We start from the raw sequence: 16,301 nt of genomic DNA on the forward strand, positions 1-16,301 counted from the left end.
ATAGGCAGTGTCTTTGTCCACCTTGCAGTTTTGTTTGCATATTATCATGTGCATATTGGGAGAGGAATCGTTCTTAACAAGAAGATGCTGGTGTGGTTTGTCCATATGATGCAATAATTTCCACTACAGAGTGGCTGGCTGTAATCCTTGGAAATGTCACACAGAGTGCATTAAGAAGCTCTGCAGGAGACTGAAAATGGTGGCACTCCTGGGTTTACTAAAGCAGCTTGCCCAAGTGAGGCAGCTGGTACACAAATTAATAGGTTTTCCCTGACATAATCTTTTTAGACCCAGTTCTCATGTTACTTAAACATATGTAGGTTTCGATCTTGGGGGGACGGGGGGACGGCTTGGTTGTATTGTGTATAAAGAATGACTGCGTGCACAGTATACCTTCAAAGAACATTTCCCCCCTCAAAGAATTCTGACGGCTGTAGTTTACCCCTCACAGAGTTACAATTCCCAGCAACCTTTAACAAATTACAGTGCCCATAATTCTTTGAGAGGGGAAATGTGCTTCAAATTTGCTTTAAATGTATAGTGTGTACACAAAGCACCTGTTAGCCGTGGATGCCTGCATCATTGTGATTTCTACCTTACTTAAAATCTGATTTATTATAAGTCAGCACAAGTTCTGCTTAGGTAAAGCTAACCTAACAATCAGCCTTTATAGGCCTGAACAATTTGGAAAGCAATAAATAAATTTAGTGATATTGATGATACATTATTTAGATCTTTCCAATCTGATTCAGGCCTAGCTTGGGACCGAAGCAGCCTTACTTTGGTGGAAGACCTCTACCAGGAGCCAGACAAAGAGATTGCATCCCTATTGGTTTTGCTGGCCTTTCATACCATTGGCTATGGCATCCTCCTTGGATTTCTGACTGGTTTAGGGTTAGGAAGTAGTGTGCTGCAATGGTTTTGACTGGGTGTTCCCAGAAGGTATGTGTGGGGCCACTGGCTTATGGGGACCCACAGGATTCTATCTTTACATCATGCTATTCCAATGATATTTCCAAATATTTGCTGGTATATATAGTTGTTGTTGTTGATGTTTAGTCATGTCCAGCTCTTCGTGACCCCATGGACCAGAGCACACCAGGCACTCCTGTCTTCCACTGCCTCCCGCAGTTTGGTCAGACTCATGTTGGTAGCTGTCCATCCTCTGTCGTCCCCTTCTCCTTGTGCCCTCAATCTTTCCCAACATCAGGGTCTTTTCCAGGGAGTCTTCTCTTCTCATGAGGTGGCCAAAGTATTGAAGCCTCAGCTTCAGGATCTGTCCTTCCAGTGAGCACTCAGGCCTGATTTCCTTAAGAATGGATAGGTTTGATCTTCTTGCACTCCATGGGACTCTCAAGAGTCTCCTCCAGCACCATAATTCAAAAGCATCAATTCTTCGGCGATCAGCCTTCTTTATGGTCCAGCTCTCACTTCCATACATCACAACTGGGAAAACCATAGCTTTAACTATATGGACCTTTGTTGGCAAGGTGGTGTCTCTGCTTTTTAAGATGCTGTCTAGGTTTGTCATTGTTTTTCTCCCAAGAAGCAGGAATCTTTTAATTTCGTGACTGCTGTCACCATCTGCAGTGATCATGGAGCCCAAGAAAGTAAAATCTCTCACTGTCTCCATTTCTTCCCCTTCTATTTGCCAGGTGGTGATGGGACCAGTGGCCATGATCTTAGTTTTTTTGATGTTGAGCTTCAGACCATATTTTGCGCTCTCCTCTTTCACCCTCATTAAAAGGTTCTTTAATTCCTCCTCACTTTCTGCCATCAAGGTTGTGTCATCAGCATATCTGAGGTTGTTGATATTTCTTCCAGCAATCTTAATTCCGGCTTGGGATTCATCCAGTCCAGCCTTTCGCATGATGATTTTTATAGTACTCAGTATATATGTTGTAGTGCTCACTGAGTAACTAAACAAAACAAACAGTGCTTGGGCAACTTTGAGAGATTTCTAATTCCGTCATATGTGAACAAATTTTTGTTGTTTTCAGGGGCCTCTCTGTATCATCTGACCAAAGTTCAGTTAAGAGCCAAAACAAAAACTTACATTTTAATGCAACCTATAGAGAAAGAGGGACGCGGGTAGCGCTGTCGTCTAAACCACAGAGCCTAGGGCTTGTCAATCAGAAGGTTGACAGTTCGAATCCCCGCAATGGGGTGAGCTCCTGTTGTTCGGTCTCTGCTCCTGCCCACCTAGCAGTTTGAAAGCACGTCAAAGTGCAAGTAGATAAATAGGTATCGCTCCAGCGGGAAGGTAAACAACGTTTCCATGCGCTGCTCTGGTTCGCCACAAGCGACATAGTCATGCTGGCCACATGACTCGGAAGCTGTCTGCGGACAAACGCTGGCTCCCTCGGCCTATAGAGTGAGATGAGTGCCACAACCCCAGATTCGTCTGCAACTGGACCTAATGGTCAGGGATACCTTTAACTTTATAGAGAAAGAACTCTTCCCTGCTCTCTATTTTTTATTATTTTTGTGAGGTTCTTTTGCACATTTTGCACAAAATGATTTTTTTTACCAGGATGCTGGAGAACAAAGTTTGCCTTTTACATAAGATAATATGGATACCATCTGATTCTATTTCATTTACTGTCTCTGAAATTAATTAATTATTTATGGATTTTTGTCTTGAGAGTTTCTCTGCCATAGCTGAATATTTCTGGCTTGTACTCAATAATCTTCTGTTTATGACACCACAACAAGTTGTACAGCAACCATTTCTGGTGAAGTTTTCAGCAAACCATGGACGTAGCTAAGAGGGGGCAGGATGGGCAGCTGCCCCCCTAGATCAAGTAAAACAATAGAAATATTTAACTAACTGACCAATCACAATGATTCTCCCCCCCCAAAACAAAAGTGCTGCCCCCCCCCCCCAAATCCTGGCTACACCCATGTAGCAAATGGCAATTTTATATGGAAAATGACCAAGTCATGGAGCAAAACTTAACATGAATAATCAATTAATGATAAGACATATGTGCAATGAAAAATTCAAGCTATAAAATAAATATATGTAACACCCAATAAGCAACCAGAGACTCTTGTATCAATGAAAATATGAAACAATACAGAACTATATTTCAGCAAGGTTGAGCTACCAATATTAATCATTAAGGTTGATATATCAATGTGATGAATACAATAGATACAGAAATCCCATGCATCCATACATTTACTGTACGAATTTCATGCAGAAGTACAGTTAATGTTGTTATCCAGTAGTATATATTGTTTAAAATCTCTGGCATATATTGTATTTTTGTTTCAGTACTTCCTCAGAAGCTGCTGTTTGGATGGCAGCCAAGATTGACTCTTTCCAAGATACTACTGAGTATATAAACAAAACAATGCAATATTAAAAATAAATAAAATAAACAGCAAGCTACATCCAAACAATAGACAATGTTATGAACTTTACCTGTAGCCTTCCAACAAAATTTCAAACTGAAAACAATGCTCTAAGCAGGGAATAGTTATCCCTGAATTTATAACTGGAAGAACTCTATATGGTAAACGAGCATGAGGAAGAGATAATCTGTAAACTGGAAGCTTCAGCCCTAGAAATGTTTTGCTGGCCCAGGCCCAGTGGAGATATGGGTGGTACTGGGCAGTTATGATATTAGTTGCAACAAAACACAAGACAACAGTTTTGGGATTTTACAGGCCACAACTTTATTGATTACAGATGTCAGCAGGTTTTGGCATTAGCATTGAGTGTGTATCCTAACATTGAACAGCCCAATTGCTGATAGATGCTTGACAGGGTTAACCAAGGTTAAGGATCATCCTATCATGTACATCAAATCAGGGTGGCCCCACTCCCAAGATCACCTTTTTGGGGAGCTATGGCCCCCCAGCCCCTTTTTGGGCATCAGGGCAAAGCACCACCCCCAGGATCCCGTTAAAAGGATACCGTGGTCCCAATGCTGAACTGAAGCTAGGTCTTCCCTCTGGTCTGCTCCCAAGCCACAACCTTTAGCTCGCCCGTGAAAATTGAGAGGTGTTTTACAATGTGTGCTTTTCGTGTTAATAATAATAATGTGTATGGGGAGACGGTTATTGTTTTGTTCATTATTACGTTGTGTATTTTTGCGTTTTTATAGTGTAAACCAGTGGCATAGCTGTCAACCTTTCCCTTTTTTTGTGGGAAATTCCCTTATTATAGCATTGGGAAACAGCAGGGAGGGTCGACAGCTATGTATATAGCAGTGGGGAACAGCAGGGAGGGTTGACAGCTATGACCAGTGGTCAGCAACCTTTTTCAGCCATGGGCTAGTCCACCGTCCCTCAGAGCATGTGGGGGGCTGCACTATATTGGTGTGTGTGTGAACGAATTCCTATGCCCCACAAATAACCCAGAGATGCATTTTAAATAAAAGCACACATTCTGCTCATGTAAAAACACGCTGATTCCTGGACAGTCTGCGGGCCAGATTGAGAAGGCGATTGGGCAGCATCTGGCCCCCGGGCCTTAGGTTGCCTACCCCTGCTGTAAACTGTCCTGTGATTCTCAGTTGAGGGGCAATATTTAATTTTAATGTTAACAAAATCAGTTAATGGTTGGCCTCCGGCTCTCACTAGCCTGATATTAGCTGTGTTAATGTATACAGCTCTATGTGAAGAAGTACAGTAAAATGAAAACAATAGTGCGCCCATGCAGGGCAACGAGTTCAAATTCTAAGATGCATTCAGCTTTCAGGAAGGAGCTGCAAAGCAGTCTCTGTCAGTGCATTGCACTGCAGTAGCCCAGAAGACGTTTTCCCTGTACGCTTAGAAGTAGCAGCATTGTTTGTGGAAGGATGCCCTGAAGAGACTTGTGTTGCGGCCTTCAGCTGGGGGGGGGGATGTGTAAATATGTGGGGCCCACACAGACTAACACTGTTTTGTGTGAATGTCTTGATGCTGACATGCACTAACCTTATAAAATGTTTACTCAGAGCGCTTTGCTCTTTCTAGTATAATATCTATTGTGTAAAGCATCAGTATTGTACCCTCCAGCTAAACTCCCTCCCTCCCCTCCTGTACAAAAATCCAATGTCTTTATGTGTTTGCTTCTGCTTCAGGCCTAAGGTACCAGTGAATGAAAACAATTTTGAGCACCAGTGATCCTTGTTGCCTTCAGGCCACCCTCCTCCCTCTCAAGTTGCTATTTTAATTCTGAGAAAGACAAAGAGTGACTAGCCAGGGCCCTGAGGGTTCTTGTTTATTCACGTGCCTGTCCCATGGCCCTTTTCAGCACAGCACTGAAAAGCACCCTAAATGCTGTTGCCTTGATTGAGAGGGCTGGTGTTGAAGGTGTGCTATGTCGGTTGCATTTTTTTAAGACAGCAAAGGGAAAGAAGCCTAGAACTGCAGATAAAACATCTACATTCACTGTGGGCAGACTTTCCTACATTTCTTGCTTGCAAAGCAGGGAGGAAAGACCTGTATGCACGCACGTGCTCAGACCTTTTGGTCTTTTCCAGGAGCCAAAGGACAAAGAACATCTAAATGGGATCTAGTGAGGCATCAAATCACACAAGAAGTATTTCTTAATGAACTGGAAGGGTTGTCCTTTTGCCTTGGGCTGGATTGCTGAAGGAATGTTTTACCGGTTATAATTGACAGCTCAGGGTCTTGATTGGAAGACCTGCTCTCAGATAACAGAGGTGTTGTGCTGTCTAGTTTGTGAATGTGTGCGTGTAGGTGGGGGGGGGCATTCTTTATTAGCTCTGTTTCCTGGAAGTTCCCCCTGTTCAGCCCCTATACATTTTATTTCTGTTGGTTAGTGATTATAGGGTGGGGAAGCTGCAGCAGGAAGCAGGAGTTTCAAACTCACTGGGACAAGGTTGGGTTTAATTCTGCTTTTAGAGTTATGGAACCCACTTACATACAACTGTATATCATGGTTAGTAGCAGTGGTTCTTTCCTTGGGATACGCAGGGTTACACATACCCCTAAACATTTTGTGAATCTAAGTTTGGCCTCATTTAGAGGCAGTATTTCAATAGGAGTAGGAAAATGAGAGTACCCTTAAACATTTTTTAAAGAATAAAAGCACTGGTTAGTAGGTATGATTTTCTGTGGGTAGTTTTTTTGTTTGTTTTTTGTAAATTGTGACTTAATTTATTGGACAATTCCTGCATTTTTTCATAAGTCACACAGTTTCTCATCTTTGGACTACAAATGGGGTTGCACAGAAATCCATAGCCTTGATTATGTTTTAAAGACTGGTTTAGGTTGCAGTCTTAATGCATACTGACCTGGCAGTAAGTCCTGTTGAACTCAATGATCCTTCCAAGTAAACATTTATAGGAGTGAGTTCCAATGAATGCAAAAGATGTCTGTATTGTGTTTGTTGCAGTTGTGCCATTTTAAGAAACTATATCAACAGAATGAGGAATGAATGAAGTTAATAGGCTTGCAGGGGGTGGATTGAGGGGCCAGTATTTTTTTCTTTCTTTCTGGAAGCCTTATCAAGGTAGACAACACATCACAGACAGTTTCATTTAATACAGCCTTGTCAGTCAGTTTGTGATCAGTAAAGTTTGAATGGAGATGCAGCAGGTGAATAGGGGTACTTACCCCTTTCCTCCCCAGTTTTTCCGCACCAAATTCTCCAATCCATCTATAGTTTCCTTTTCAAATGTAGACAAACTGGGCAGTTGTCAGGTACATTTGGGTGGGGTGTTGCTTGCACAGATGACAACACTTTGAGCTGGAACATCTAGTTCAATCTCACCTAGTGCTCCTGTCTTAGTGCAGCCTTTTCAGCTTTCCTGCTAAGTAAAGCAATTACTAACGCTGCGTCAGCGTCACTGGAAGCATCTCTGATAAGTGTGCTATTTCACAGATTGGTATATAGCTACCAGTTGCATTGCAGATGGTTTTGACACACAGATGTGGTTGGTTGTCTATTGAAAATCACAGGAATTTAGCTTTCTCCTTTTGCATATATCAAGGCAGAGGCTGTTTTGATTGATTATGAAGTATTTCCTCCAGCTCTTCTTCTTCTCTCTCTCTTCCTTAGGCAGCCTATTTTTATTGTTGTGATTTTTGTACCAGTGTAAAAGGAACACAAGAAGCAACCATGAACACAAGAAGCAATTGTCCCAGAAAGCAGGCAAAATTAATACATTCTACCCACATAATTCACTGGCAAATACAAAGCGGTTTTTCACTGAGGCATTGGTTCATATTGCATAACATTGCCTGTTTTTACAGACAACATTTTAGGGTCTCAGGCGGTGGTGTTTTTGAGCATTGCTATTTGATATCTTTAACTGAAGATTGAACTCAGGACCATTCTGCATACAAAGCATTGCTCTCCTACTGGGCAGTGGCCTTTTCACTACTGATGAACCATTTTATTAATGCAGTACTGCATTTTTGTAATAGTTGATTTTGAAAAATTATATAGGAAGTGAAGGATATCTGTAATTGTAAGCTATTTTGTGTATCTCTTCACCCATTTTCAAACTGGTGTTGTCGAATAAGTGTCTCTGGCAGGTGAATGTAAATGGCAGTCTTTTTTGTTCCTGACTCTGCTACTGCCTTATTTGTTTGTTTGTTTTCTCAGTGGTGAAAAAGGTTTCACCTCACCTCCTCATTTTTTTAAAGTCTGCTTACAGCCTTTCAAAGCTATGAAATGTTGAAACTAAAATGGCTGTGCATTCTGCTCTGGTTCACATAGCATTAGGTCTGTGGGTAAAGAACCAAAAGTGCAAGTTTCCCAAGGTTAAATGCAAAAGTAGAATCCATTTCTTTCGGAGTGATCAGTTGCAAAGACAGTCCTTCTTGCAACCCTTGAAGTCTTCGTCTCAGCAGTAGCATCTCAACAGTTCTAGAACTGCCAGGGCCCACATGTGTAACTCTTCCAGCACTTTAGCCCCAGAAGATGAACTGGTACTTAATCATGGGCTGAGGATCCTCAGTTTGGAAATAGTTTGGGACCAGGGAGGCTGGCAAGCAGTAAGAGTTCAGGGAGATTGGGAGGATTGGATTGAAATGGTGGGATTTAATACATACTTTGGACTTCTTGGGTTAGAAGAGCAACTATATGCATTGCTGCTGCCCTGTCTCAGCCTTGCCCTGAAATTCTCAGCTATTATTTTCATCTATTGTAAACCTTTCTTGACTGTGCAGCTTTTTAGGAGTGCAATTGCTTGCCTAAGAAAATCTCCAGTTTATGAACTGTGATTATCCAACAGTGTGTTATATATTAATATTTGTACAGTCACATGGTGTCCTGGGGATTCAAAGAATCAAAAGATTTGCAGCTCCCATAAAGCCTCTTTAATTAACTTGATTCAGATATTATTGTGTCACTGGGTATCTCTCTCATGGGGAGAATGTTTCATTTGTTAGTACTTAGCCAAGGCATGTCACAGTTTTCATTTTGTATCTAGGGGTTTCACATGTTTTGAGTGAAAATGTGTTTTGCTTTCAGTCAACCATATATGTCTGGTGAGGAAGGTTGAACCTTTCCATCTTGCCTCTGAGATGCTGCTGTATTTGCTTTCCAGAGCTTTGAAAGGTTGTAGAGTGTAGTAAAGCTTAATGTTTTCAGTCAATGACCAACCTGGCAGCAGTGTGCAAGTCATGTTGTCTGGGTATACATAGTACTACATGATATGCACGTGCCGCTGCCAGGGTTGGCCATTCACTGAACAAGTTTTCCCAGATAAGCCAGTGCATTGGAGAATACTGAGCTGAACAGTGCCACTAAACTAAGTCTCACTCATACTTGTAGGTGGCCTCCTTGGCAGCACACAGGGCTGATGCGCTCCCACTTAGGCTGTCTTCATGCTTGAACTCAGGGGCGGAGGAAGGGGGTGCAGTAGGGGTGGTCTGCCCCGGGTGTCACCACTGAGGGGGGTGACAAAATGCCGGGCGGCACTCATCGCGGGGTCTGCAGCGCACGTGTGTGAGCCACACTTCTCTTCTAGGAGAGATGCGGTGGCTTGGGCACACGCAGGCTCTGCACTGCCCAAACGGTCTGCCCGCTGCCTCCCCCCCAGATGTAGGGTGGCTGAGTGGGAGGAGGCAGGCAGACTCTGGAGGCCCTACGGTGAGCCTCGCCCCTATGGGCGGTGTGCCCCAGGCACCCGAGCGGCTTCCTCCACCACTGCTTGAACTGATAGCACCAGATGGAGGCCAGCTACATTGCCACTGCCATTTGCCTGATTATACCAAGCTTTAAAATGTTTACACAAATAATGTGGCATGGCTGTGATGATGTTGGGGGACCTACATGCTCCTCAGTCCCACATTCTCCTCGGGTGCTTAGGCCGGGGCCTTCATCAGATGTGAACTAGGTCATAGAGACAAATTTATGCTGGAGACAAAGATTTCACTGGAGGCCTTGAAAGAAAAGAAATAGTTGACAGATGGACCTCTGATGTTTATTGAATAGCAAAATATACTTCTGGAGAAAGAGTTTATAGACATGTACTGAGTCTGTTTTGTTCATTGGGTAGAAAAGCAACATTCAACATGGGACAAAGGTTCTGTGTTCTCATGTTGCCAGTCTAGCTGTCTGATGACCGAGTTGTTCATGTATCCTTATGGGCTTTTTTGGTTTTTGTCTTCTAGGTACAAGAATGGTTATGTTTAAATTGCCAGATGCAGAGAGCTTTGGGGATGGACATGACCACTGCGCCCCGTTCCAAAAGCCAGCAGCAGCTACATTCCCCGGCACTTTCCCCTTCCCATTCCCCAGCCAAACAGCCACTGCCCCATGTGGCACCAGGACCAGAGAAACAACCAGGAACTATGCAGCCAGGCCACAGGCCAGGTGCTGGTGTCATGCAGCCTGAGACCCCTAAACTACCCCCAGCTTCAGCCCAGAGGGAACCACCCAGCCAAGCCCAGCCAAAACCTGCTCCTCCTCAGGAAGTGGTGAGGTCTTCCCCTCAGCATCAGCAAGCAAAGCCTTCGTCCACTGATCAGAGAAAGACTGTGGGAGACTCTCCAGCTAAGACTCCTGCCCCTGCCCCCAGTGCCGGGGCGCAAGAGCAGCCCCAAGAGGGCCTCACTGGTAAACTCTTTGGATTTGGGGCTTCCCTCTTGACCCAGGCAAGCACACTCATGTCTGTCCAGCCAGAGGCCACCCCACCAAGTCAGCAGTCCCCTGGCAAAGTGCCTCCGAAAATTGTCTTCAGCGACGCCAGCAAAGAAGCTGGTCCTAAAGCCCCAGGCACCACACCTGGAATGCAGGGTAAGGCTGGAACTGTCCCGGCTGCAAAGCAAGCAAAAGCAGAACAAGTAATTAAGCCAAAGGAAGTGCCGAAAGCAAGGGTCTTGTGCCCCCTCTGTAAAGCAGAGATCAACGTGGGCTCCGGTGAACCCTCCAACTATAATACCTGTACATCCTGTAAGCAGCAGGTCTGCAACATGTGTGGATTCAACCCAACACCTCATCTGGTGGAGGTAAGGCTCCTAATTTAATTTTTGACGCAGTGTTGAAAAGCAGCGCATTTCCTGTGGCTGGTTTCAATATAGATAAGGATATGGTTAATAAGGATATGAATGGCAGTGCGTGTTTTGATTGGTTTGATGGGGGAAATTAGCAACTATTCTCATAGGAAAGCAAATGCATAAAAGAATCGTATATAGCTTCCATCTTGCTCCTCCAAAATTTGGTTTTGGAAGAGACTGTAGGAAACAAAGTGATCATGTTTTCTTGGCCTGTGAGAGGATGAGGGTCCCTGGGAAAGTAGCACTGTGACAGCAATGGGCAAGTAATTTTCTATTTTCTGAACACAAAAACATGAAGCCTGGGTAAGAAGGAGCTGCTCTGGATTTGGTTGCATTTGGTTTGGATACCAAGCTGAAATGACAGAATGCTTTGCAACTTGCTGGGATAGATCCTGATGATAATTATTTGATTGCCAAAGAGTTGATGGAGTAACGGCCTTGCCTAGTGAATACATGAAGGCTGGAGTTGACTTGATGGGCCTTCTCCTTGTGGGTAAGGGCAGAAGAATGTAGGTAGGGAAAGGTCTTAAGATACCCAAGCCTTGTTATCACCGCACAGATATCTCTTTCCTGTTCTGCAATATGGAAATGGTTACGAATGCATACTGTATTCTGGTATTGGGTTTCTAAGGTTTAAAGGAAATATGATCGTAGATGAGTCATCCATCATTTTATTTTTTAAAAAAGTCTTTGATTTGCACCTGGAAGATGTCATGCTGCTTTCATAGGTAATCAGTTTCAGCATGAACTGTAAATGGTGAATTTCCTAGGAAGATGGTGCAGTCATACCCTTTACATCTAATTGGAAATGTATGTGAAGTCCTCCAATTCTGCTAGAATCTAATGGATCATTGCAAAAATCACCATGGAGCAATGTTGGCCCTTTCATGAGTCCAGAGGCACAGAACCTGAGAGTACTCAATTAATTTACCGTCTTTATCTGATAATCCTGAGCATAGTAGGGAGCTTATAGCTAGAGGTTATAACTACAGAGAACTGAGTCACATGGCTTGGATCTATTATCCACCCAGTCTCTAGTATGGATCGTATATTTTTTGTTAGTGGAAATGGAGTTTGGAAAATTCACAAGTAAGCACAAGCCTGCCTCTTAGTGCACAATATTAAGAAGATTGATTTATAGGCTTTTACAAAAGTAATTTATTTGGAAACAATTTTGTTTCTTCTAAACCACTTTTACATCTATTTGGAGATATTAAAAAATCCATTCTAAATCATAAATTTGGGTTAAAGTTGGTGTTATTTAAATCAGATTAAAAGTTACTGTGACATACGCATTAAAAAATCAGGTCAGCGTTTATGGCACAGCAGTGCCTTTTGATTTTCAGGGCATTATTTCAAGAGATGTTTTTTGGGGCTTGTCCTAAAAGTCTTACTCTTTTTAAAAATTCTTGTTCAGCAATGTAAAGTCAGGGATCTGTGCAGTTCCCGGTGCTCTGGGAACTGGAACTGATACCTGGGCAGCAGATGGCTTCTCAATTAGCACAGAAGCAACACTGTGACCGTGTTGTGGGGTGCTGCACCGCTGTGGGTACATATGCTACTTGGGATAGGACATAAAATTCAGTCCGTGATTACCTGGCTCGAGTCCAAGTTTCATTTAGCCCTCCCTGCACCCTTCATTTCCCCAAAGGGGGAAAAGAGCTATCTTGAAATTTCAAGTGTATATAGATGTTTCTCACAACAACTTTAAGTGGCTTCTGGTTTACTTTAACTACTACTGTCAAACAGCTGTCGCCTCCCACACAGCAAAAGAGTGCTGCATTTTAGTGGCGGCATTGAAATGCCTGTGTGGGTGTGATGCTACCACGGAAGTTGCAAGACTAGTAGTGTACTGCATCATTATATAGCTCTATCCATGGGAAGCCCAAAGGCCCCTTATTTTAACAAGCCAAGCTGCACCCCTAGACGACCCCAAAAGAGTACACTAATCCTAAGTAGGAAGTTCAAACAATCTACAACAAGTATGAAATTGCAAGTGAGTGTCTTTTTTATTTTTAAGCACCACACTAGCTTTCTCTGGGAACTCTCACCTTGTTTTCCTTGTCTGATAAAAAAAATGGCTTAAATGGTGTAATCATGTGAATTGGGTAATGACATTTCTTTGCACGGAACAGCGACTTTGTAACATTGGTGCAATGGAGTCAGCAACAGTTTCATAGCATTTGAATAGTAATGTCAGGGATAGGGAGACCCTTTTAAAGCCCCACATAGCTCAATGTTGCATGTAAGAAGAAAAGAACAAAGAGCAAGAGAGGATGCCATATTACATTTTACAGAATAACATCATCAATAACCTTTAGATAAAACCTTGACTGAAGCAGCACAGTGCAGATTGGAACATTCCATAGGAGCAAGATACAGCCAAGTTCTGATGGAGGGATGAGCCATTGGTTAAAAATGGGGCAACAAATATCAAGGGGAAGTAGGAAGGGGTTCAAATGTATATGGTTAGCTCCTTACAGTAGAAGATGCCTCCGCTTCCACCTTGGCAGTGGAACGGGTGTGCCACACCTTAGTGAGTGCTTCTTCAGGTGGCTGCCTCATCCTGCCTCATGGGTGGTCCAGCTCTCCTAACAGCCAATAAATCAGCAAATCTCTGACACTATAAACTATGGGGTTTTCCCCACTTCTGCAGTGTTTTGTGTAAACAAAATAACTCCATAGGACTCTGGAACTGCATGCCTAATGTTTGAAATAGGCTGTTACTGCCAAATTCTGAGTTATTTCTGAATGCCGAACAAAAAATGCAGGTTTCTAAAAGATGCAAATTCCATCAGCAGGTGCAGAGGGGATAATTTAAGGCTTTCCTCCCCTGCTTCTGTCCTGAGGACAATCCTTTTACTAAAGCTAGTACAGGTATTTGCTTTGGGGAATAAATTCCCCATTGGCACCAAGAGAATACAGGGATGAGTACCGTGCTCTATGAAAAGATATGCAGGAGTCTCCCCAGTTTGTAGCCATGTGTAAGCATGGTTCACTGAAGAAGGAAAAAAAGGGGGGGTTAAACTGTATATCACTCTTGCTAACCTAGCAAGGCTGGGATAGTAAGGAAGCATTAAAACTGCTTGCTCGTTGAATTGTTCATTTCACCATTCTCTTCGTCAACTCCCAGTGAATAAGCTGGCAGAATAAAAACTCTTTAGCCATATATTGATTAAAATTTACATTTGTATATTGTTTTCCTTCTTTAATAGAAATGTAGCAATTGGCCTGCAAAAACAATGGTGTTGTAGCGCCAGAATGTATAGACTCAGATCTTAGGATGGCAATTGCAAAGTAGGAGCATGTTTGATTCCCTTGGGGCAGAAGACCAGTGTTCCCTGCTGCTGCCCAAACTTAGAATTGTTAGGTAGCAAGGAAGATGTTGGCCTTTCTATGCAGCACCCCAATACCAGTTGAGTAGACCTGGAGCACAGTCATCAACACTTGCCTTTTACTTATTTTATTCTTTGCATTCCCAAGAACTTGGCAAAACATAAATGAGGGTTTGCCCCCCATTCTGTCCTCACAAGAATCCTGTGAGAAAAGCTGGTCCAGGGACTGGCCCAGAGTCCCCCAGTGATTTTCAGAGCAGAATATGAGTCCAACTGCAGTCTTTTTAACCACACTATACCACCCTAATTCTGGGTGACTCTGCCCTTCTTGCCAGGTATAGCATTGGTGCAAATCATTTGTTTGTCCTGTGAAGAAGATTAGAAGAATCTACACAGTTGAATCTATGATTTGTGCTTGTGGTGAGCTCTTCCACTATATAATTAATTGTGCTCAGAAGCAACCTCACTTGTAGGCATGTGAACTTGCCCCTTTGCTAAAATCAAAAATTAATGTTCAGCAAACACTTCTGTCTGCTTGTGTAGCTGCTTGCCATACAAAGAGAAACAGAGAATGTTAGGTACACAATAGTGTATTTTTCTTTTATTTCACTATCTGCAAGAATATGCTCATTAAAGATTGATAAATAATAAACCAAAGACTAGAGGCAATGTAAGTTTTCTGCACCAAAAAGAAGGAAAGAAATTAAGGCAGTGCTGTACTCCTGGAGACCTTTTATTTAATTCAGTTGTCTATAGCTATAACAATGTTTGTTGTTGAAAGCAGAGTTCACATTGTCCATGAAAGGTACAGTGTGACAAAATAATGCTTGCTTGTTAGATTTTGCCTGTCATGTCAATACGATTTTAACAGCTCAGTCCAGCGGTGCTGGGTATAGGGGGTGGAGGGGGCTTCAGCTCTCCCAATATTTTTTGGCAGGGGGCAGCGCCCCCCAATATTGAGGGGGCTGCCGCCACCACACTGCCATGGCTGCACACACACCCCAGCCCCAGCCCCAGCCCCAGCCCCAGCCCCAGCCTCTGCCCAGCAACCCAGACTCCACATGACTGGGACGAGTATGGGCAATCTTTGCATCACTTGTCGCAGCTGTACCCCGGCTCCTGGGCTGTGGCTGGGAAGAGCAGTCGCGGAGTTCACCCTCCACAGGTCTTGTGAGCGGCATCACATGACACATCACATGACTGTGCCCCCTTAATGTGGGGGGCAAGTTGGCATCCCTGGTTCAGTCCTAACTATACTTAGGAAACTTGGAAGTACTATTGATTTTAATTGCAAGAGAGGTAGTCATGTTAGTTGCAGGAGAAACATGAAAGAATCCTATGGCTCCTTCAAGACTAATTCATTTATTTTGGGACAAGCTTTTTTGAGCTACACCTATTCTAATCAGATACATGGGGCTTTTCCACACTAAGGTTTATTGTGTGTTTGCAGCTGTTTGCTTTCACTTTTAATTTATGTAGTCCGCATGACGTTACCTTCAAACAACACCAATCTCGATATTGAGTAAATTTGGGTTTACCCAACAATGGACAATCAGGTAAGTTGGGGGGAACAGGGCTCCAAGCTGTTCCACTTGGGGTTGCATACGATTTGTGTGTTTTGGGGTGAATAGATCTGTTGTTACTTGGTGCTATGCCCCATTACATGGCAAAGGGCGTAAGAGGATGGTCTCTGGCCACACCGCACTTTAAATTACCTGCGGCCATGCCTCCTGCCAGCACTGATTGGACAACGGGGCCACCCCTGGGCAGGGCCCTGCCCTAGTGCTGACAACATGGCCAGACAGCATCAATTGTTGTTGTTCAGTCGTGTCCGACTTTTCATGACCCCATGGACCAGAGCACGCCAGGCAGGCTTATCTTTCACTGCTTCCTGCAGTTTGGCCAAACTCATGCTAGTCGCTTCGAGAACACTGTCCAACCATCTCATCCTCTGTCGTTCCCATCAAGGAGGGCATCAATCTCCACCCCCAGCCAGATCACTGCAGGGGTTGAGGCCCAGCCACAACGCTGCCCACCAGAAAAGGTGAGCAGACTTGTGCTATGCCCCATTACATACACACTGCTTCCTCAAATGCTTTCATTTCTTTTCTGGCTGCACTTGTAACTCTTTTCAGCTTGGAAGGAAGAAAGATTCATTGAACTCAGTGTATATAGGATTACATGCTAAATGTTTTAAAGAAGAGGAAAAATCTGATGGTGTCAGTGGGAGCCCTGTATATTCAATTTGGATGTCCATTGGCTTCCTATGAAGTCAGAGAGCAGGAGGGCAATTTAAAGGGCAACATGGGGAGATGGAAGGAGTTGCTGAATGCTTCCACTGAAAACTGCTTCTCCCCAGCTGTGTTCTTCCCAGTGAGACTCCCATGACTAGAAATAATCCCCTTTAGGTAAGACTGATATGTGACCCCAGTGTTAATTTGAAAGATAGTGAAATGAAAATGCAACACGTCTATGAAACACTGTTTAAACGGATGG

General features: G+C 43.5%; 1 protein-coding gene across 1 annotated transcript in view; it reads left to right on the forward strand.

Annotated features, from left to right (window-relative positions):
• Window positions 1–16,301, forward strand: part of BSN (bassoon presynaptic cytomatrix protein) — a 193,109-nt gene that overhangs the window by 37,964 nt on the left and 138,844 nt on the right. The window contains exon 4 of the mRNA XM_033141862.1: window positions 9,586–10,422. Coding sequence (XP_032997753.1) covers window positions 9,586–10,422 — 837 coding nt within the window. The remainder of the gene's footprint in view (window positions 1–9,585; window positions 10,423–16,301) is intronic.

Source organism: Lacerta agilis, chromosome 2, assembly GCF_009819535.1.
Source record: "Lacerta agilis isolate rLacAgi1 chromosome 2, rLacAgi1.pri, whole genome shotgun sequence".
In the NCBI taxonomy this organism is placed as follows: Eukaryota; Metazoa; Chordata; class Lepidosauria; order Squamata; family Lacertidae; genus Lacerta; species Lacerta agilis.